Source organism: Hyalella azteca, unplaced genomic scaffold (assembly GCF_000764305.2).
Source record: "Hyalella azteca isolate HAZT.00-mixed unplaced genomic scaffold, Hazt_2.0.2 contig14048, whole genome shotgun sequence".
Classification (NCBI taxonomy): domain Eukaryota; kingdom Metazoa; phylum Arthropoda; class Malacostraca; order Amphipoda; family Hyalellidae; genus Hyalella; species Hyalella azteca.
The window spans coordinates 181,855-206,082 of record NW_025943947.1 but is presented as its reverse complement, the minus strand read 5'-3'; the positions used below and the strand labels follow the sequence as shown (position 1 = coordinate 206,082).

At 36.5% G+C, this 24,228-nt stretch overlaps 1 protein-coding gene across 1 annotated transcript in view; it reads right to left on the bottom strand.

Annotated features, from left to right (window-relative positions):
- LOC108667076 (glutamate receptor ionotropic, NMDA 2A-like) overlaps positions 1–24,228 on the bottom strand; it is a 126,940-nt gene that overhangs the window by 82,460 nt on the left and 20,252 nt on the right. Inside the window, exons 5-8 of the mRNA XM_047883925.1 lie at positions 22,324–22,507; positions 18,996–19,167; positions 10,427–10,537; positions 5,806–5,924 (exon numbers count right to left, since the gene is read on the bottom strand). Coding sequence (XP_047739881.1) covers positions 5,806–5,924; positions 10,427–10,537; positions 18,996–19,167; positions 22,324–22,507 — 586 coding nt within the window. The remainder of the gene's footprint in view (positions 1–5,805; positions 5,925–10,426; positions 10,538–18,995; positions 19,168–22,323; positions 22,508–24,228) is intronic.

Below are 24,228 nucleotides of genomic sequence, written 5' to 3'. Positions count from 1 at the left end.
AATCGATTCCCAGAAGTTAAATTTTTGAAACCCAAATTTGCTGCTCTAGGATCCACTTCCATTACATATGTTTCATATTTGTGAGTTTTTGAAAGAATGTCAAATTTTTCTTGCATAGAAATTTGCTTGGGAAATTTCAAATGTAAATTTTTCCCAAGGCTAAACCCTGTCTATCATACTTTAGAGTTTAGGGTGTCCGGCAAAAGCAGCTTACACTCACCAATGCATATGAAGGAATCGCAGTTAATTAGTTAATTTCTAATATTTCTTTAACAAAAGTCGAAGAAATTCTTTTCTAAATAAACTAAATACGCGAGCTAACGTGAGTAATGTGATTTATTTGTACTAGCATACTATTCGGGCAAATGTAAATTTTTTAACTGAAAATCCAAATATTTGAACATGCAGCAATATTCGAGCAAGCATATGCTGAAAGAAATTTTGTTTATCTATAACCAACGTAGATTCAGCTAAGAATAAAGGCTACAGGAAAAGGCTTAATAAGTATTGAAGTTTCATAGTGTGAACACAACACCAATTTTGACAGAGGTTCGACTCCGAATATTTTCGCCGAGAAAATTATTGCGTGAAATAAGGAATTGATATAACTCGAGGACTTTTAAATGTTAGGCTTGAAATGACTTCACCACTTCGTGTCACTATTTTTATCTTGCCTAACTTTAATCTTTAGCGTAGGAAAGATACCCAGACCACTTTATTAGAAATGTAAACTTTAACTCAAAATAGTTATCAGACGGTACAAACAAATTTCCTATTAATGATTAAATTTCACTATCGAAGTCAGCGATAGGACACAAAATTTTCACTTTTATCCCCCTGCATAAAGATGATACCTTTTTGTCCAGCAAATTACCCAGAGAATACATATTTCGAGCCGGACTTAGTAAAGATTCGCAGAAAAGAAGCTATAAATAGGGATGAACGTGAGAGTACTCGCTCGCTGCGCTGTAGAGATGCCGAGCCGCCGTCAACTACGTCAACTTGGATTTAGATAAATGCGGCAACTTAAGAATATTATAAATATTATGAAACCCAGTTAATTGATCTGTACAATTCATACATGATGATACAATAAATTTGTCTTAATTGATTGCAATGTTTCAAACACAGCAAGTCGGTGCATACGCCAAATTCGTAACAAATTTACGCAATATGTACTGTATCAGGAGAAACTGTATTTTTTTTTGCAACGAAATATTCCACTGTTCTCAGACAATTTATATCACGAGCAGTCTGATTCATGCCCAGTGGCTTCACTTTGACTTGAAAAATTTGTGAACACCTTCTTTCTGTTTACTCGTACATACGAAATTCACGCTAAATTTTCGCTAAATTTACATGAATCAAAATATCACAAGCCAAGCAAGCAGAACGAAGTCATGGTTTCGTCTTGATCTTGAATGACCCGCAAGCTTTCTACGTCGGATAAATTACGGTGGCAAATTCTTTCGTGCACTGCGCAGTTTGGACAAACGGCTATCGGTGGCTTACAAGAGCTTTGCCTGCAATGTACACTCGATGATTCTGATCCTATAAATCATCGACGATTCATCGATGACCGCCGCCTATACTCGCCGCCCTCTCGATATATTGGTGTTTTACTGTCGATTTTCGGCAGATATGACCACCCACCTCCCGCTTCCTTATAATCTACCATCGCTTCCCACAAACTTCGATGCGCCATCCTTAATTTTCATTTGGGTATTGAGCTTGTCTGAAACATCTCTGAAAAATGAACGATTTAAACCATATGTCTGATGTCAAATTATTATTCAGACTGATATTTAAACAATTATGCGATCTTTGTACTTTGATTGTAAATTCTAGCCACAAAATAATATTCATTTATTAGGACAAGTTGATTAGAAATTAGTTCAGATAAAAACTTGTGAACTCGAATTACCTCCTTCATCGCAAGGCTTCATTAAGTCCCGACTGAAAGCGGAGGACCATAGATGGGCGAGAGACGGGAAAACACGATCATCGGGTTTGAAAATTATCGATTCACGGACGAAATTTTGATGGGATGCCTGTGCCTATCGGGTTCACATTCAAGATCACTTACGAGGCAAATAGCTACCAATCGTTCTCTTATTTGTCTGCTGACTGGTAGAGAATTGACACCAAAAAAGAATTCAAAAACTCGAAATAGAAAGAAGCAATATTAAGTGAAAATTCTGTCAAGTCTGTAACAAAATATGAGGCTTAACTTTAATAAGTACTTATATGATTTATCTGCACATGATTCATTTGAAGTATCCTTTTGAGTACCAACGTATCCTTTTGGGCCAACGAACGGCCCAAAGATCTAGTGGATCTGCTAGAGCAAATGCACCTGACTTGCACGATGTGGAAGGCACAACTAACGTCTCCTGTTGACATTGCCAATTGCTAATTAAGACCGTTTGCCTGGATAAACAAATTACTGTTCCTAGAACAACATAGCCTGAATAGGCACTGTTGACGCTCGAGCTGCCAGCGCAAGTTAGTGATGCCCGGACCCAGCGGATCTCAAAGTCTGTTATCCCCTCACGAAGCTGCTGTACAAGACGGTGCTGTTATTTGGATCATCAGGAGGCGGTTGTGCTTCATGTCAATTCTTCCGATGATCGTATTACTCCCCAAGTTTCTGCTTGACCAGTCATCTTTAATGTGATCTAAAATTTTCTTTAAGTAAAAGTAAAGAATATTCAATTTTGAAAGTTCATCTGAGCTCAAATTAAGCGTTATGCGATATCTCCAGAAACACTAATTTGAAATTGCAGTGAGTGAAATAAGTCCGAAATAACATGTCACACAAGTTATTTTGAGATTCATTTCTTTAGAAAATGGTAAATAAATTAACAAAACACTCGTATGATTTCGCAGCTTGAATTTTATTGTATAATACAAATTGTACTGTATTATACAATATTGTATAATGCAATACAATTTGCATTGTATAATACAAATGAAACAAGGAACGATTGAAGAGAATTCGTAAATTATCGACGTGAAGAAATTATTAAGTCAATACATAGCCACATATATTTCAATCCAAGTTTGTTAGAATTAAGCTAATTTAATCTGACACTGTAATCGAAAAATGTATAATATGACAAATAAAATTACGATGGCTTTTCATGTTTCGATTGACATGATTGAAATTTCTAAGGTATAACGCAGGAACAAACATTTCCGTGCCATAAAAAATTGATACAAATTAACTGTTTTAAATTCTGATATATGTATTAATTATCCATTTCAGATGCGCGGATTCACAAAATGGTTCGACATCGGAAAATGCTTCCAAAATAATTCGTAAATTCAGATAGAACGATTAAACAAATGTTGTTGTTTTCCCAAGTATTCATACCCAAATAAAAATTAAGGGTGGTGCACCGATGATTATAGGTGGCGATAGTGGTTTATAGGTGGCGTAACGGTGAGTGGCCAGATTTGCCAAAAATCGACAATAAAACATCAATAAATCGAAAGGGTGGCGAGTAAAGGTGGCAGTCATCTATGAATCATCGCTGATTTGTAAGGTCTGAATAATCGATAGTACATTGCAGGCAAATCTCTTTTAAGCCACTGAAAACCGTTTGCCTACACAATGCACGAAGGTATTTGCCACAGTAATTTATCCAACGTAGAAAGGTGTTATTGGATTGCGGGTCATTCGAGATCAAGACGAAACCATGACTTCGTTTTGTGTGCTTGGTTTTTAAGAATTAGTTATGTTAAGAAAATTTTGCGTGAATTAGGTAGGCACCAATAAAGCTGACAGAGAAGCAAGGTGTTCACTAAATTATTGAGCCAAAGTGGAGCCACTGGGCATGTATCAGACTGTTCCTGATATAATTGTCCGAGGAACAATGAAAAAATTTGATTGCAATAAATACAGTTTTTCCATACATGAGGGCGAATCCAATTTTTCATGTTCACCTGAAATGTTGCGTAAATTTATTAAGAATTTTGCGTATGCACCAACTGGTTGTTTTGGAAATATTGCGATCAATTGAGACTACTTAGTCTATTATTAAGTATAAATTGTATGGGTCGATTAAGTGTGTTCCATTATATTTACAATATTCTCAAGTTGCCCCATTTATCTAAACTCAAAAGGCACGTTGACGTAGTCAACAGCGGCTCCTCTTCCTTGTAAAGCACAGCGGCTCGGAATCATGGGCAGAGAGCGAGAGAGCGACGTGTGAGTAAGCACACGTTCATACCGGGTTGGCTTGACGCGCGTCGACGTTGAGCTTCCAACTAATCTTTACCTAGTCCTGATTGAAACGTGCTTTCCGGGTAATTTGCTTGTCACAAAAGTATCCTTTTTACGCAGAGGATACGAGTAAAAATTCGGTTATTCACCCTGACTTCGATTGTGAAATTTAATATACAGTCAGATAATTCTGTGGTGGCCATTGGCAGGTTATAGGTGTGGGATAGGTGGTGCACGCCACCCTTAATTCACTGTATAAATCATATAAGCTCCACCTATGGGGTCCGCCGATAGCCACCATAAAAACATAGGTGCTCCACTCTCAATTTTTATTTGGGTACTCAATAAATTAAGCTCGAATGGGCTGAAAAATTTTTTCAGCTAAGGTAATATATTCAGAAAAGATAATATTCATTATGCTCGACAATTTAGAAAATGTAAGGCTAGTTGTCTTACCTTCAAGCGAATCAGTCATCTCATATAAATATCAGCAAGTCTAATTGTCTTTTCGCAAAAAATGCTGCAAAGTATGAATATTTGCTATTGTGTTTTTCAGATCCAGTGGAAAAAGATTCGTTTATTGAGCGCTCCAAGACAAATATAGCGGGTAGATCGTTCAGAAACTTGCCTCTCCAGTGTATTGTTATTTTATTAATACTTTAACATATTCGTCACAGTAAATATGTTTTCATGACCTTTTCGCAACAACCAAGTCATACTTGCAATTTCGCTCCTCAAAATATTATATTACTCAAGGCTCTTGCACGGTTCATTGTGCATGAGATTACTCTCAAATTAATTTTTCCGTAAACACGGGAATTGTTTTTACAGTGATCACAAACATACCCGCGCAAGCTGCTCTGAAAAGCTCACTAAACAAACAAACCAGCAGGGTAGTTTGCAGGCGAAAAAGACAGCTCAAACAAACGTTTTTCAGCTGTAAACTAAGATTTATTATGGGGCGAACGCAGGCTAAGCAAAGGCGCCTTATCACTAGTGATTTTTCGCATAAAAAGCAGGTAAGCATAAGTTTTCACAAAATGAATTTTTGTAAGTCACAGATATATTCCAATTCTTGAATAAATTCTGCGGTATAGAACTCTACTCCAGGTTAGACCTATGAATGATCGAAAACGGAGCTCAACAGTTGAAGTAGGAAATTAATTCTTCTGCTGAGACTTTGAAAATATGGAAGAATGATTTGTCCAACTTTTTCTCTCTCATTATTTTTAAATCTGCATTAAACATCAGTCATGAAAGTATCCAGAAATAAAAACATAGATCTTTTTATATGTATAGTATAATCATCAAATTACTAAAGAAGGTTAACGTTAAAGACGGATAATAGCAAAAAGGAGACGTCTCCACTTAATTTCCATTCAAGTGGACCAGAACTCGATATATTTTACTCGACGATCATATGTACCCAAGGAATGGAGCAGATTAGACCCATGGGTAATATGTAGTAGCAGAGGAGAAAAAATTGTATAGCCTTTCCTCCGTTTCATTTTTGAGTCCTATATTTCTAGACCAAGTGAGTATCACGGATACCATGTTAACACCCGCATGGTACTCACCCAAGAGGCGGATCCTTGGGCGAGACGAAGCACTTGACGCCGCTGTTGGCGTTGCAGAGAGCCGTGTTCGAGTCTGGGGGTGTCATGCTGATGTAGGGAGGCTCGTCCATAAACGTAATCTGGACACAAAAATTAGCAGTCATGAGCAGGAAACCGGAAAACAAGCGAGGCAGTGATAGTATACATTTTTTTTCCACTGACTATAAGTTGTAGCTCTAGTAATATTTTAATGGCTTACGGTACAGTTTTTTAGAAGCAGATGCGTATTTATTGGGACTATTAGAGCAACTGTTTTGGCATGAAGTAGTCAAGTTATGGATCTCTAAATGCATCGCTGGAAAAGAGTTCAACAGAGATTTATGGTCGTGGAAATCGAAAAGTATTATACCATTAGCTCACAATTCTATGCAGCTGGTGAAAAGATGATGATGCTGCATGGCGCATTTTCCATAATTTTATATATCATTAAAAGAGAGACTCCATCTCCTTGGAAGATTTGCTCGTTCATGAAGTAATATAACATTCCGAATTACATTTATTGCTTCCTATTTGTTCCTCGACGACAGAAAGTGAAACGAAATGCCAACTGAAAAGAAAAATTAATAACCGGAGCAAGAAATTTACATGCACACGTCAATGATCTATTACTAACGGTTGCAGGTGTTAATTGTCAATTGTCTCTATAAACGTTCGGATCAATGATAATGAATAGTCAGGTAACTTTCTCAGACTTCAGAATCATAAAAGCTTTGCCAGTGCCGGCGATTTTTTATATTCGGAAACCCTTTCCTACACCACAGCCATCAGCATCACTACAATCTGCAACAACATCCGCAGTTGGCAGCATTGTCAGTCAACACAATCATCAGCCTGAACCTGTTAACATCAACATTCCTAGCTGGCAGTAAAGAAAATCTACGGAACTCGCTCATCAACGCTGGCCAAACTTCTACGATCATGAACATCAGCCTTCGAGAACATGGCTGCCTTTAAATTTAGTGGTAAGGCAATCAGTCAGAAAAAACGATCCATTAGAAAGAGACTTCCTGAAGCCCAATTCATCAGTATGCGAACTAATCAGCATAACGGTTTGCCTGTGAGCCAATCACTCCGCTGAACAATCCTTCAAACAGTTCCCTGAACAATTCTTCCGCGAGTTGACTAGTCTGCTAGACAGTCCGCATGAGATGCAATCAGTTTGAAGTACAATCCGCCCTCAATACAATCATCCCGCCAGACATTAATCCCATGTTATAATAAGCTAGCTAAACAATTCATAAAACTGACAATCAGCTTACAAGACAATACTTCCACAGAACAATCAGTCTGCTGGACAATCCATTAGAGAGTTAATCAGCTTACAAGACAAATACGTCCATTACACAATTAGTCTGCTCGGCTATCTATGGATATAGATAACACTAAAAGAAGACGAATACCAACATGATCACAAAACGTTCAGAGATGAACTTGGCTAAAGCAAGAATATTCTTAATTGCCAGACTAGCGCGCATGACCTGAAGATAGTTTGTGGACAACGAACTAAAAAAAGCCTTTCGTATGACGAACAAGAGGGTAGTTTGAACGCAACAAACAAGAGGGTAGATTGAACGCAACAAACAAGAGGGTAGTTTGAACGCAACAAACAAGAGGGTAGTTTGAACGCAACAAACAAGAGGGTAGTTTGAACGCAACAAACATGAAGGTAGTTTTAACGCTACAAACAAGGGGGTAGTTTGAAAGTAACAAACAAGAGGATAGTTTGAAAGCAAAAACAAGAGGGTAGTTATTTGAAACCGACAAACAGGAAAGTTATTGGAACGCAGCAAACAGAAAGAAAATTTTAGTGCGAAATACAGAAGGGTAATTAGCACATGACAAATGCGAGGATAATTTTCACACGTCAAACAGGAGTGTAGTTTGGGGCACATCAGAAATTCATCCAGTTGATTCACGAACACGTCGATAAAGGAACCGTCAATCAATCATCAACTTGTTCCTTAACACCTGTGATCGCTCACTTTTTAAATAGCACGGCTACTACGCAAATAAATAAATATGAATGCTTACTAAATGAATGCTAAATATAAGAAATATATACAATTACAGTTGTATTACAGTTGTTTTCCAAAAGATGACGGCGAATCAAATTTTTCGTGTTCACCCGATATATTACGTAAATTTGTTGCGAATTTGTCGTTTGCGCCTGTATATTGATACAGGCGCAATATATATATTAAACAATATACATGATGTATATTGTTTAATGTATAAACTGTATTGATCGAATATGTGTGTTTCATGAAATCTGCAACATTCTCAAGTTGCCGCATTTATCTAAATCAACGTTGACGTAGTCGACGGCGGCTCGGCATCTCTACAGCGCAGCGAGCGAGTACACTCATGTTCATACCTATTTGAAGCTTCGTTCCTACTAATCTTTACCAATTTATGCTCAAAATATGTGTTCTCTGGGTAATTTGCTGGTCAAAAAAGTATCTTCTTTATGCAAAGGGATACAAGTGAAAATTTGGTCTTCTATCTTGACTTCGATAGCGAAATTCATGATTATTAATGTGAAATTTGCATATACCGTCAGATAATTATATTGAGTATAAGTCTACATTCATAATAAAGTGGTCTCGCTATTTTTCCTACGCAAAAGAATAAATAATATGCTAGAGAAAAATATTGACATGAAGCGAGGAAGGTATTTCACGCCTAACATAATTCAAAACCATTTAGTGATATCAATTCCATATTTCACGCAAGAATATTATTAGCGAAAATATTTCGTATTGAACCTCTGTCAATTTGTGCAATGTTCTTACTATGAAACTTCGAAACTTATTAAGCATTTTACCGCAGCCTCCACTCTGAGCTGGAAAATCGTTCGTTACGGATAAACTAAGTTTTTCAGCGGCTGTTTTCTCGAATATAGCAGCATGTTCGAATAAAATGGCTAATGGAACCATCGAGCAATCACAGTCGTAGCATTAAACTTCTGTCATCTGATGAAATTAATACTTGCATTACTTCAATTAAGTCTTTGAAAACGATTCGAGTGACATGTCCTCTCCGGTGGCTCAATGGTATAGCGGCTCGATTTCGCGCAAGGGAGATTAGAGTTCGAATCCTGCGGGCAGGGACTTTTCTTCAAGTCAAATACTCACGAGGTATGTGTATGGTACTGTAATAATTTGTTCCTGCTACATGTCAGACATTGTTAATTATACTGTCATTATTGCTGTGCATACGTTATTAACAGAATGCATGATGTATGAAGCAATATCAGTAAATGCAAAGGCATTGGATTTGAAACAGGAAACTTTACCTAAAAGGAAAATTTTTAGCGACTTAATTTAGAAGGTGGCCATCGGTGGCTCATCGATGCTACCGTTCATTCCACATTGGTGGAAGAGTTTGTCGTGTAGGGTGGCCATCGGCAGGTTATATGTAGAACACAGGCCGGAAACGTCATCGATGTCGCATCGTTGCGCCATAGGTGCTTAACCTATAGCCACCGATAAATTATCGATGCTCCACCAATATATTTTTATTTGGGTTTAGAAGCAACTACCATTTTAAAACGTGTATACTGCTCAAAAATATTCCAGAAACACTTATTTCAGACAATATGTTCAAAAATGTTACTTTTCGTATAAATCGAAGCAATTCAATCATCTGTCATCGAAAATACCTCTAATATCTAATAATATTATTATAAATTGTGATGAAATTGTTAAGCAAAAGACCACTTTTTAGTTAATAAAAATCGAATAAATTTACGGAAAATTCAGCAGCAAGTTTGGATAATATCTTAATGTAGTTTATATAAACTCGTAAAAATCATTTCTGATTTAAAGTCATTTCGGAATATTAGTTGTTTTTTTTTAGAACTCAGGCAGTGATAACGTTAACTGAATAAGCACAGAAAAAGACAATACAAAATTTTCGTCAAAAAGAATAAATTTGAATGATATCTGAAAAACATTTTTTCCGCCTGGGTATATTGTATATTGTATTGTATATATTATTGTATATACAATATATTATATATATATTGTATATTGTATATATTATTGTATATATTGTATTGTATATTGTAAGTATGAGGCTGATGTTATCGACAAATTTCTCGAAAGCAAAAGACGGACGAGAAAAGTCTCTTGAGGCCTGCTGGTCTCAGAAACTCGAGATATGACCTGACTTATACGAGACATGATCAGACTAGCTGTAGACATGTTCTTAGTAACTCGATCGAGACATGACTTGACTAAGTCGAGAAACGGTCTGAATATCTCGAGACATGGTCTGACAAACTCGAACCAGGTCTTGTGGCGTTCTGAATTTCCAGACCACCAGCATTGTCGATTTCGTCAACTCAGCTAGTTATGATACAGTGCATAGTTGATAATAACTTTGTTTCTTTGAATCGCTCTTACCATCAGCACATCATCCAATCTATACCATGAGACAAGTACACCAGATTTATTGACCATCCTCTACTTAATATTATTAAAATTTGATTTCATATTCTGGTTGTCAAGATTGTCCTCGAGACATAGTTGAGCGGAATCTATTTATTTTTACTTCACTGACAACCAGTTTGTAGACTTGCCTTCAAATGGAACTTCTCAGGCACTCCTGGCGGGGGCACGTGCTTATACCCCGGCCACACGATGTCGTTCACGTAAAGCCCGTATGTCTCCCACGACCGCCAGGTGCCGATCTGTGAGCGAGATAGTAATAGTATAGTATAGTATAGTATAGTATAGTATAGTATAGTATAGTATAGTATAGTATCTTCGGCGTAGAAGAAAAGGCCTGGATAGGCCTGTCGCCGATTCTTGTCGATTTTTATTGACTAGACTGAGATAAGTCCATGAGAGAACCAAATGTCATGCGCTGTCTGCCTATTAGCGTTGTTTCACCGAATAGGAAGGAAATTTATTTAACTTTCATGATGTTTCTAGGTAAATGTCAAGCACAAATGACTATTCCGTATATAGATCTCAAAACAATACAGCAGTTTAAAGTTTGTAGTATTGGCAAAATAAAAATTTATACCGACGAGCAGGAATATTCAGTGTTTCATCTGCGATGCTGACACTTTAGACTCGAACCTTCATTTAAAATATTATTAGGTCCCTGGTGAGGCAATAAAATAGAAAATTTCGAACATTAAATTCAGAAGGCAAGGAAATAATTTTCCACTACGAAGTTGAAGTCAGATCACGGGTTAACGAGCGAAGTACCTACCTAAACTAAGTTTTAAAATATTTCTTGTGACCTACAAAAATCCCATTTATGAAATAAATTTAAATGAAATGCAAGACAAAACCTTGCAAAGAAAACTCCACCGAGAAAATTGGCGCCAGAAATTTCTATATTGCTTACTTGACTCGCTACGGATAGAGTATTAACTAACGAATTATCACAAAGAAATTAATCAATGGATGTTGTGTATTCGGAAAGGCAAAAATTCAAGAGGCAAAAATTCAAAGTCCTGAAGCTTACGAGAAAGTACAACAAATTCTAAGCTGTGCTAACTCTGAGCATTTAAAAAATGTTCTCATTGAATGAGTAAATCACCGGTTGAAAAATTGAGCAATTTGCGGTTCCCATTAGCTCTAAACATTAGATATTAGGCAAAATTAGACATTAAAATTTAAAAAATTATCTAACTAAAATTATCTTGTTATCTACGCAATTTAAAAAATTATCTAATTATCTAAATTAAAAAATTATCTATCGATCTAAAAATTGCCTAATGATTAAAAGCGGTATTCCAGCTATGAATCCTATTCCGTACTAGTCTTAATCAGATAAATAGATAAATTTAAAGAAATGCAACATTTAAAAATTGCTGTCAAATACTAAAATATTTCTAATCGTATTCTTGGCAGCTCCCAAACGCAGAATGTCAGTCGTGAAATCAGTTGTTTGGTGTAGGGTAATTCACTTTTTTGGTTACAGAGTCAGTTGGCAGAGACCAGACAGCTATGCCTTATTATTGATTACTAACTTCATATGTATGTTATTTCATTAATATCTCACACCTTTTCATGGCATGCGTTTTTTGTATTTTTTGTCGTTGCTAGAAACGTACGTTATGGACCATTCTTTCATTATCTTGCCATGACAGCGCGTCTTGAAATACAGGCTTTAAAAGCCTGGATTGCCCAAACATCATTAAACTGTCACGCCTAAACAAGCCGCACAAAAATTATCGCTATGGATTCAGCGCTCCTTGTAATCCATGGAACTAACAAGTGTTATTGTAACTCCACGAAATCAGCTGGCATTTTCAGCTTCGTGTACTTCACGTTAACATTTTCCACTACGCATTCACATGCTAAAATATATTTTAGCTTATCAGGGAAATATTTCATTTTTAAAGTTGACTGCGTCACATAAGCCCCACGAAAAGTTCGCCGAGGCTTGCTAGGAGAACGTAAAATAGCGGCGGCAACAAGGGACGAAATTGTCTGGCCATCACAGGAGCCTTCGTCCCCGAATATTAAATTGATATTTACGACACCTGGGCGGTTCAAGCCACTCAGGTGGGCTCATACTTTTCCTGGCCGGCCAACAAAAGCGAAAATATTCAGTGCCACATTGTCGGTAGCTCTTGAATTTTGGAAGAAACTAATACGCTGATAAGAAAGTATATCTTTGATCGCGCTTATCTTTAGATGATATGTGAAATTAATAATTGATATTTGAATGGAGAATATTTTCATGACGACGAACGCTATTCAGATGATGAGGTAGCTATAGCTTGAAGCGTGAGCTAATCGTCAAATTTCAAATATTTTGCATTCGAACGCCCAATTTTGAGTGCAACAGCTGTGACCCAACATGTACGCACGTATAATATACTTGATACGGTCATATTGATCAGTACCGATGTTGAAAAGTACGATCAATACTTTAAGTTGTTTTTAAATGAAATTATTACAGTAGGGCCGCTTGAAATAAGATCATCTTTAAATAAGATCATCCCATAATAAGACATGCTCCATATGTGTACATTACCTCGTACGCAGTCTGCGTAAAATTTCAGCATGGACCATGTCTATTTATTTATGCTTAAACATTACAATAGTACAGACGCGAAGTAAGCCATAAGCATACAGAATGACTCTTACCTCAACAAAAATTAAGGTATGATAGAGACTCTGCCTGAGGCTCGCTATACTCGGGGTATGGTGATTCTGGGTCTGCTCGGCCACTCGACCGCAATCAGCGACTAGTCAGAGTCGCCTTGCCGACTTTATAGTCTCCTGAGAGTATGGCAAGAGTGGGCTTGGCTGAACCTACCCAGCGTATAAACTGCCCAGAGGCTGCCCTCCAAGCCTACAGCGGAAGGCAGTGGGCAGAATCCCACCGGAGGTGCATGGACGAGCTTGTCTGCACCTGCATAACTAAATGCATGCATATGTCGTGCCGAAATCACCGAATTGCCGATTCCATGGAATCGGCAATTCTGCGATTTCGGTACGAAATATACATGCATTTAGTTATGCAGGTGCAGACAAGCTCGCCCGTGCACCTCCGACAGGATTCTGCCCACTGCCTTCCGCTGTGGGCTTGGAGGGCAGCCTCTGGGCAGTTTATAGGCTGGATAGGTTCGGCCAAGCCCACTCTTGCCATACTCTCAGGAGACTATAAAGTCGGCAAGGCGACTCTGACTAGTCGCTGGTTGCGGTCGAGTGACCGAGCAGACCCAGAATTACCTTACCACAACCAAAGCGAGTCTCTCGCAGTCTCTATCACACCTTAATTTGTGTTAGGGATTCTGGTTTTAAGGCACTTTTAAAATAATCTCGTGCAGGCGGGTTTTCATTTAACTAATTGATATTCATGATTTCTTCACTGAAGCACGGGATTGCATTATTTCTGCATATTTTTATTTTTTTATAATTATTTGTATTTTTATGACATTTTGAACGGGAGAGTGAATATTTCTGTTCATGCCATTATTTTATTTATTTGTATTGTTTTCACATCATATCTTTCTGTGTTATGATCCTGTTTATTACTTGTTTTCTAAATTGCATAATTTATATTATTCTTGTAAGAAGTGTTCCAAACCAATAAAGTACTTGAAAACAAACAGGTTAAGATGTTAAGAAGTTTAAAATCAAACATCAGGTAGGAAAGAAGTTGAGCATAAAATGGTATTTGTGCTATATTTGGACCTATAGAACATCCGATGAATGACTGTAATTAAAATTTATTTTATTCCATTAATAGCTTGTCCGTTCAACAGGCATAATATTATTCACCCTGTCTTTCGATAGCTAGTTGAATTGCCTTACAATCATCGGTCTATCACCAGGTATAATTGCAGGGCACTTTTCATATGTATCCGCCCACCACAGTGAACAATATTATCGAGGGAATTTCCTAATTATGGTCCTGTCATGTGGGCTACAATTTATTTAATTTTCAAACGAATTTGAACAAATCAATATTTTGTTCCACAGCTTTTTCGACTTCACCAGTCGGAGAACAGACAATCGAAACTAGCTGTTAGTTAATTGTCCCATATTAGTTAATTTATAGAACAGTTTTGTGCAATATATTCTATTGTACTTATAGCACAATATGATAAAGATATCAAACCACAAAGCTTAAAAGTGATCGTGCACTGTCATCAAATGCAACAAAGGACTAAAATAGCGAAAGCAAAAATCGTGAATGATTGCAAAAGTGTTTCAAGTCAATAAAAAGAATGATTGCGGGGAGAAAACATGAAAAATATTAAAGCATACAATTTCAATTGGCAGAATCATACTTAATAATAATGAAAGAACCGAAAGCACTGCATTTACTAGAAATCTGTACGCTGTTCGGTGTTGGAGCAATTGATGATCCAATAGCAATGTTATGCTTCTTTCAACACGTACTTCTGTTACAAGTGAGTCAAAATCGAACGCTCAGATCTAAATTGCATACATACAAATCTTTAAGCTGTTCATTATTGGAACAATTAGTGAAATTTTTACATGTGGAATTCAAGATCTCTGAAATTCGGGATGATACTCAACGAAGTAATGGACTAACTATAACTCACAACTAAAAATCTCACTTGAATCATGATAACTATTCCCATAAAAGACTTTCATAAATCTTTTCCCAACCTACAAACCCCTCCCCCACCCCATGCACTCCGTCCGTCAAATGTGGTTCTGCTTGAATTTTCGTGTGCTCATCATAATGAAATGTTCTAACAAAAAAAAAATCATCTACGTCAGACCAATATTCTTTAAAAGACCTTGTGAAGTCATTTTCTGCGTCGTAATTCTACTAGTTTTTGCGCACTAAAACTGACCATTACGGAACATAAGTCGACATAAGTCAACCAAGCGATTCCAAAATGTGCTGTTATTGCTCGAACTATCGGGCACGAAATCCTGTTCAGGACTCTTCGGTTTTCATTCGATTGCGCGTAGACCTGAAGTTCAACTTTTTGAAACCAGTAGACAAATGCCGTTTGATCATTGCTAGGGCAATAATCATACGGCCAGGATCTTTGAACAGTAGGATATGTGCAAGAACTTAACGCACTCGACATTTCATCTCCATGTAACATTTATAAAATATCTTGAGCCCCTTCTTCTACGCAAAACATAATGATGTAACTCCCTTTTTAGAGCATTTTCTCATTTATGGAAAAATGCACTATTGTGCTCGACACGTCTGTCTGTCGGTCTGTCCGTCCGTGACGGACAGAGCGTCCGAATGCGCTCTCTGTCACTCACTGCAGTGAGTACTGAGTTATATTTTTTTTAAGCTTAACTCAGCACCAGAACATCGAACGCCTGTTAAAACTCAGTATTATAGAAGGGCTAGCTTCATTTACATTCTTTTTTCAGTTCATAGAGGTCGCCAACTGAAGCTAGATGGTTCCTTAGATTCACTGTTCTCACTCAAGATCTACAATTTGAACCAAGGCTCATTTGTCTGCATGAAATTATGAAAATTTGTATCAGTAATTTGAAGCTAATAAATTACAAAATAAAATCCATTCGAATGCCTGGTTTTACCAAGCTGTTCCATCTGCTAGGAATCAATAATAACATGAGAAGTAAATAACTTGCTCTTGTACCCAACTTTGCGAGTTAGGAAAATAATTAGACATGAAATCCATTTATCATCGACTCCACCGATTCCAGCGATAGCAATTCAGGGAGTGATTTCCGGGCAAGATTTGGAATGACTGCAATTTGTGCCGTTTGTTCTGTGAGCGAATGGCTGATATTGCTAGGGTTACATGAGCAATTACTGCATCCGTCAGCAGAGTAGTTGGCTGACGTTCTGTAAAGCGGCGCAGGCCAGACTGTTCTTCGAAAGCTGATAAAACGTAGTAAAATGCTGTGAAGAATTTCGACTGAAAATGGCATAAATTATTATGAAAGTAAAACCGGGCAGTATTCACGGAGTGCGTTTTTTTCAACATCGTTTGTTCTAGGAAATCCAAAATTTTAAAACACTATCGATTTATTTCCTTTGAGAAAAAAGATAAATTGTGAAAATTTCCACGAATCAGACTAAGACTGCTTAGATGAGAGTGAAACTCGTCATTAATTGATGTTAATTTCGGTTTGATTTTCGTTTACGATTTCTCGGGTTAGCAATTAAGCTGACTTCAGGTGGCTAAATCAGGGAGCTGACATCCGGCTCAATTATCACGACATTACCTGGACGGATCAAGATTGTGGTTGACATCGATTGTATTAGTCACGCTGATGGCTTAACCTTTGATCATTATTAGCAATGATCCGTTGTAATTGTTAAACATTTTTAAAATATGATCAATATTAGCAATGATCCGTTGTAAATGTTACACATTAAAACAGCTGCTACTCAATATGTTCTAAATTTATTTTCTTTTACGAGTGATCCCGCGACGGGTGAACATGTTTCGTTAACCTAACATTATGATCAGATGCGCTTGAAATAAAATGTTAGTAATTAAAGATTATTTTTCGTCCAATCGGATTAATTTCTCAACTAAACGGAGACGCAACCTCCCGTAATTCAGGAGTAGGTTTATTACAATGAAAGACGGAGTTCAAATTAGGATACTTACAGCGTTTAGGAATAAGGCGATCTGATTTGTCAGCACCAATTAATAGGTAACGAATGATTTTTTGGGTGAATGACAAAATTCATCGAAACCGTCCATGTTGATATGAAGTATATTTTTAATGAGATCTTAAGGTCTTGAAATAGTTTGATGTTGGGCACATATACATATATGCTTCACACAGTTAGCAATGCAGTGACGTAGGCAAATAATGGAAAATTGGTGGTGGAAAGTGAAGTATTTGAAAATGAACTTTGGCGACCACAATTATTGAAAGAGCTTAGAGGAAAGGCTTGATCCACCGCCCGAATTGATACCGTGTTCGACTTGGCGTGATTGCCTCAAACTATGAATTGTTTCATCTTAATTATTTTCATGAAATGTTGAAGGGAAAATGCTTGACTAGCGAGGACTTAAAATAATTTTTCTTGAATCATTTTGGGGCAAACAAAAAAGCGATAGGATGACCAGGGCCGGTAAATTTATACAGATCTAGCTACAGCTAACATCACGTGTTGGATACTAAAAAATCCATTGAATACTGACAGAATTATTTATGCTAGAAGAACGAAATGATTCAACCTCCTTAATGCAATCACTTAGTGCACTGATTTGAATAAAATAAACATGAAAGTAATATAAATTATTATAACGTGAAATTTGAAATTATTCGTTGCATAGCCCATAATGCATGCTTTTTCAATTGATAGTTTCGAAAATGTACATTGCGCCGTTATGGTTTACTTAGAAAAACGCTTCTTCGTGATAAAATTAGTGGAAAATTTTACCAGTAAATATTTATCGATAAGACAAATGAACGCAATCCGTTTTATGGACATCGATTGAAAGCTCACAAAATGGAAATTCTAACATACAGAATAACGAATCGCTCATTAACTGCCAATTAATAAATTGTTTACTAACAGTACACTCCGTAACTAGGCCTTTTGGCACGTGGAGCTTTAATTGGTCAAGCACAATGTAGTCGCAGGAAGGTTCAGCAATGATTAAACCGATCTATGCGTTGACTTCACAACCATTATAAATCATGTCTTTAAAACTTTGCTTGAATTCAATAAGCTTCGATCAATAAATATCATAATTTTTTGTTGGATTTGTCTGATTTTTACTTAATTGATTTGTTCATTGCAGGAATACATTTACCTGATCACCATAGTGTCACATAGTATAACGTTGGGATGACCACGTTTGTTCTACAAGCCATCTTATAAGCAGTTTTATACAAGAGGCAAGTCAAGCAACTTCATGTCGATCCTCTTTAAGGAAGCAGTCGGTTACTGATAAGCAAGTTCTAGAAATTGTGAGCCCAAGACTCGTTAGCGAGACCAATTCTAACCTCGATTGAGCGATAACATTAAATAACCGCACTCGCTTACAATGTATATAGTTTAATTCGTGCAATGATACGAGCTTGACTTTGGTATTGTGACTTGAACTGTATTTACTTCTTAAAAGGCACGAATTAAAATAAACTTAAAGACCGATTGAAATTATTAACCTAAGAGGAGCTACTTCAATTTTTCATTAATTTGTCTTTTTGAAATAATCTAGAGCTATTAGCTCATCAAAAATATTGCTGGACATGTTGAGCATTGGATATCTTCTTTCTATGATCATCGTTTCCTCAGAGAAACTTTGATCATTTGACCCCCATAAATTTCATAAATTTTGATGATCTGATTCAAGTTAGAATTATTGTTTGATATTAATACTGAACAGTCGATCGTCATTTAATTATTCGTTGAACAAATTAATTAACGGAATCCCTTGCACAACAGAATTTTTATGGCAGTTATTTCAAAACCAAACTGAACAGCCGAGTTATAATAATACTGATTCATTGTATATATAAAAACCTAACTGAATTGTCGTACTATTATCTCATTTATTCATTATATATATAATAATCCTGATTCATTGTATATATAAAATACTAACTGAATTGCCGTACTATTATCTCATTTATTCATTATATATACAATAATACTGCTTCATTGTATATATAAAACCTAACTGAATTGCCGTACTATTATTATTCATTATACATTTATATATGTTGATGGCTTACCTCCTCCCAAGCCCTGTTGACACCGCCTGTGGCGTCGCGCAGGTTCATGATCTTGAGCTCGATGTCCAGACGGTTGCCATCTGCGTCGAAGCGCACAGGCGGGCGCTCGCCTTTCTTCTGGTCGGTGTCGTCCAAGAAGTTCACGTAGTCGATTGTTTGATTGTTCAGGTACCTTAACGAAAGATTTAAGGTTTTCCTTACAAGTGCATCTAATACAATGTTAGCAAACGTTTGATTGCGTAAATTACGAAGTTAATTAGGAAATAATTTCGAACAATGCCCAGGGAAATGAAAAGTACGTTAGAGTCCATGAAAGAATAATTTACACGCTGAAAATTTGCAGAGTTGACTTTGAAACCTGAATTATGAATTGAAACCGGCAAAAAACAAAGTCACGAAAAAAATACGTCGTCGGATGAACCCGTTCTTTAACCGAAGTACAAATTTACAGTCAATTGCTTCTCACATTGATCTGAATTTTCATTCTTGAAATAGGATTTTTCGAATCTTTCTTGATTTCAAATTTTGGATGAAATTTTACTAGAAAACCTGTTTATTTTGTCCTTGAATGATATTTTAGAGTTTTTTACTAATTCATTGAACATCTCTTCTAATTCTGGAAAAATTCAATGACTTATTCTAACATTTTATAAAATTATAGTTTGTCTGTGCACGGGGAAGAGATTAAAGTGTAAGCTAATTATGGACTAATTAGCAGTCCCATCCAATTAAGTAGAATAAACTGAGTATTAATTAGGAAATTTTAATATGAAATTTGACCACAACTCTTCGTTATTTCAGATCAAAAAGTTTTGAATGAATAACAACTTAATTTCAGAAAAATTGCTGCAATTTCAAAAACTAAATCAATAATTGCAAGAAATTTGGCGACTTCAGTGGGAGAGAATCTGCGAAATTCGACGAAAAATAATTTCAGCGGCGAATGATTGGTTGAACCTGCGTACTATTTTGCAACAAAGAAAGATGAAATGATTGTTCTTTATGAGCGCTGATAAAACTTATTTTCTTCAAAAATTGTGATGGAAACTCAACCGTTTTCATTTTCTGTCAAGCATGCGGACATCTGAGGTCCCAAATATGCATTTTCTCGGTGACGTGGTCGCTCTACTTCTTAATATGAAGGCTGGAATAAACTTCCACGAGCAAAAAATATCTTTTCGAATTTTGAAAGAAGAAGCAGTGAATATAAATAATCGAGCGATCGTTTTTCATCCTTAAAATGTGAAAGAATTGTGCCGCAAAATTGAGCGGCAGCGGGATATGAGACGGGACTTTTGCCATGCAAATGAAGAAGCGACGAGCCTAAGGCTTCATAAGCAGATGACTTCGTTAGAGGGGAGCGTAAAAATTCTTCGTCGTCCTATAAGGCATCGACATTTCTTACTACTTACCTCAAAAATTTGCGCTTTAATTTAACATTTAAAAAAATTTACATTGTGCTGACATGAACCCCAATTTCCGTGACCCTTATTCTCGCAACACAAAAAAATCGTCATTTATTTATTTAATAGTTGTATTGAAGGTGAACATGATGTCTGCATGCATGTGTAATTCATGTACGAGAAAAAAGATACAATACTATATGATTGTGAGTAAAAATATTAAAAAAAAACATGGTACATTTCAATCTAACGAACCAGAATGTTTCAAAAAACTTCAGAGATACATCCGAATTCATCAGGAATTGTGTGAAGGTGCAATGAAAATACTTGCATCATTAAAAATTCATCGCAGGTGTAGAACGGCACGACCATCTCTTGTCCAGAGGCTACCGAGAGATGCCAACTAAAACTTTTCTGCTGAGAACTCTTGACAAATTACTGAGGCACTATTGCCTAATCCGCCAAACTAAGACGACGAGTCTCAATTCTATATTATAGTTGTCGTTGAAAAAAAGAAAGAGATTTACATAGCTGGCACGGATACTATGAGTAATCCAAATTGGGAAAATAATTCGAAAAGGAAAGCAGAAAGCGGGCCTCTGACTGAATTGTAAAAAATTTCCTCATATTTCGTCGTACGTGTATAAATTTATATACACGTATGACGTTGCGCTTGGCTATTCGGCTATTCGAAACTTGTTCAATCAGGCACCAATGAATGAAAGGATACAGTGTGCTTATTACAATGTTAAATTTTGTTGATGTAGTTGCTAGGCTAGATCATATAAAAATGTAAGTTTGAATAAGCCTCAACAATATCTTACATTTAAATATTAATTCAACATTATTAGGTATCACAATTTAATATAAGCTGCAGGTTTATTGAATTTTCGCATTATGAAACGTGCTCGTTCACACCACGACGCATGCAGTACCCCGCATTATCACATTCGATTTAAATCAGATCACAGAGAAACTTTAGAGTTTTTGTAATCATTGCATTATTCCAGTAAAGATTTCAATCAATAGTTACATGTTTTTCTCGATCGCATTTTGGACGGTATTACAGTCATTGATAATTAGTATAAATTTATTTAGACAATGATGTGAAATTATAACGACATGTAATATATCGACGCGTTATTTTAATGTTTCGAACCAGTTTGCTCAGCTGTTTAATTATCTGCTCAAACTCGCCTTTAGAGTTAGGAACTTCGGCAAGTTTTAAAGTTATGACGCTAACATTAAGAAGAGGAAACTTCTATTCTATGAGCTCCACGAGTTTAGAGGTGCGTTGTTTCAAAGCAGATTAATTACATAGTCAGAGACTAAACTCGTCTTTCCGAAGTCTAAGTACAGATACGATAGTCAATGAATTTGTTAAGCTTTACTGCTGATAATATTAAAATTCACGACTGCTCTGATAAAATAAATATATATTATATGCTATGGGAGTGGTTGAGATGAATAATTTAGTCTGATGAAAATAATTTACATTCATCTTCTGACACCGTCATCTTTTGAATTAATGATGTTATCAGAAAATCATAGCATAGTGAACAAGATATTTCTCAATTTCAATGTGCAAACTATTGAAGATGAGTCTTGCTCTTTCCTTCATGTTATACAAATTTCTATCAATAATAAAGTCAACAAATTTAAATCCACTAGAAAAAAAAAATTCTGTCAAACTGAGTTTAAATTGGACGAGATGCTCTCACGAACGAAAATGTATTGAATTAGACCATAACTTAAAAGGGAGAACAATTAGTTGAATGATTGAAGTCCTTTCCGTAAAAATGAATGAACGCGCACAAACATGCAGGATATCTCGCATTTCTAGTCAATTAATGTGGTAGCTCTAAATTAATATTCGATGAAACCTTACATGAATTCATTAAATCCACGAGAAAAGATTCACGTACCTGTAGAAATGTACGCCGCTTTCCCACTTGGCGCCGGCATCGCCTTGACAGGAAATCTCGGGTACGAGGCTGAAGTGAGAGTTTCGTGGGTCCGCTACGAAACTCTGCACTCCGTAGGCGAAGGTTCTGATCGTCTTCACGATCGCTGCTTGCAGCGCGATGGTGTCGGTGTCGAAATGTACCCCTGCGAAAGAGGAGAGTCCATTGTTAGGGATACTGGAACATTACCACGCGACGGTGCAAGGTTATGAAAGAAGTTGGCGTTCAGTCCCGTCTTCACTGCACGCCACAATAGACTGAACATTGCTTTTCTAAATGCAAACCCCTTCTTGTTGAACGAGACGTTAATCTGATAAAATTATTTTAATAATTAATTCAATTTAAACTGCGCATATGAAAGCAAATGCTGATCAGGATGATTAAGATGACCATTAAAATGTCACTTAAAATAGGTATACCTTGTTGTGGTGATCATGAATAAAAAATTATGTATATATTATCATGAACTGGAAGATTGAAGGGACTTCAAATTTGAGATTAGTACGAATCAATACTGGCTCGATATTATATGCTTGACTTTATTTTATTCCACATTAGGGAGTAATTTCAGAATATGATCTCGTCCATCCATTTGATTGATCTTAAGATTTTGATCCACTGTTTTGTAATTTTTCTTTGTTTTCAGTTTACGAATTCTGCTGGTCTCTGTTAGCTCTGCCCAATGTCCGTGCATCGGGAAGCTGTCTGAGATGACGGGTGCGTTTGCATTAAGATAATCCGATAAATTTTCTCAGATACAAGAAGAAAATTCTACAACAATTCATTAACTTCTTAGAACTTTGCTCATGACAATAATGTTGAGAAGAACATTTAGAGAAGTGAGCACGGTCGACAGATTTAGGAGCGCCCATTTAGCGTTGCCGTATATAAGTGGGTATTCCTATGGTCTCCAAAACTAAATTGTGATATATAACTCAGTGAACATTATTTTTATCGAATTAATTACATAACGAAACCACACAAGCAACCATAAATACATCATGAAAATAAATCATTCAACTCCAGTGAGGTCTAAACAATAATACACCTTCCTTTTGTAACCAGGATAGATTTTTAACTTTATCAGAATAAACGGATAACGCATTTGTGTTTGTAATGCAGATCACGCAGAGCGAACTGGACGTCTAAAGTAAACAAATAATTTAAACGCGCAGCAAGAGAAATACCGTTTATTCTTATCATTGTATGAACGATCAAAGGCAGGAAAAACTACAGAGTTTTTCTTCAGGGGTTCACATCCGTTTAATTGCTTTTCTCCCCACGTCGCTCAATTAGATACTCGAGGCTTTGAAGATCACCAACTGAACACCTGCCACCAGCGCTCATCTCACACTTCCTGATCCTCGACTGGGAAACTCATGCAATCAACAACATACTTTTTTCTCATCTTGAACTGCATCTCGAGTTGCCGCAGCTCGAATATTTGATGTATGATTCTAAAAAATATGAACAATTTTGGTCATCATTTTACAGATATTAATTTAGCCGTTATAAGATAAAACTCACGAATGAATTTTTTGCCCGTGTAAACTGGAGTGTTTACAAGTTCGAGACATTTTACAGCCTCGTTACGTGAATAAGTTTTGAAAATCCGAATAACCAGCAGATTAAATGACATATAAGAAATCCTGAGTAGTTCGACATCTGAATATGAGCTTATCCCAAGTTATTCACCCGAATTGTAGCTGAGGTTTACGTGGAGTAATCCCTCCCTGAATAAATTTAAACTTAAATGCTGCTTAAGTTCTTGTTAAGTTGCTGTCTCCGTGCGGTCTGAGACCCAGCTTACTAGTGGACCACCTTAAAGCAACTACTCGAACTCCAATTCCTACTTGAACAAGAAAC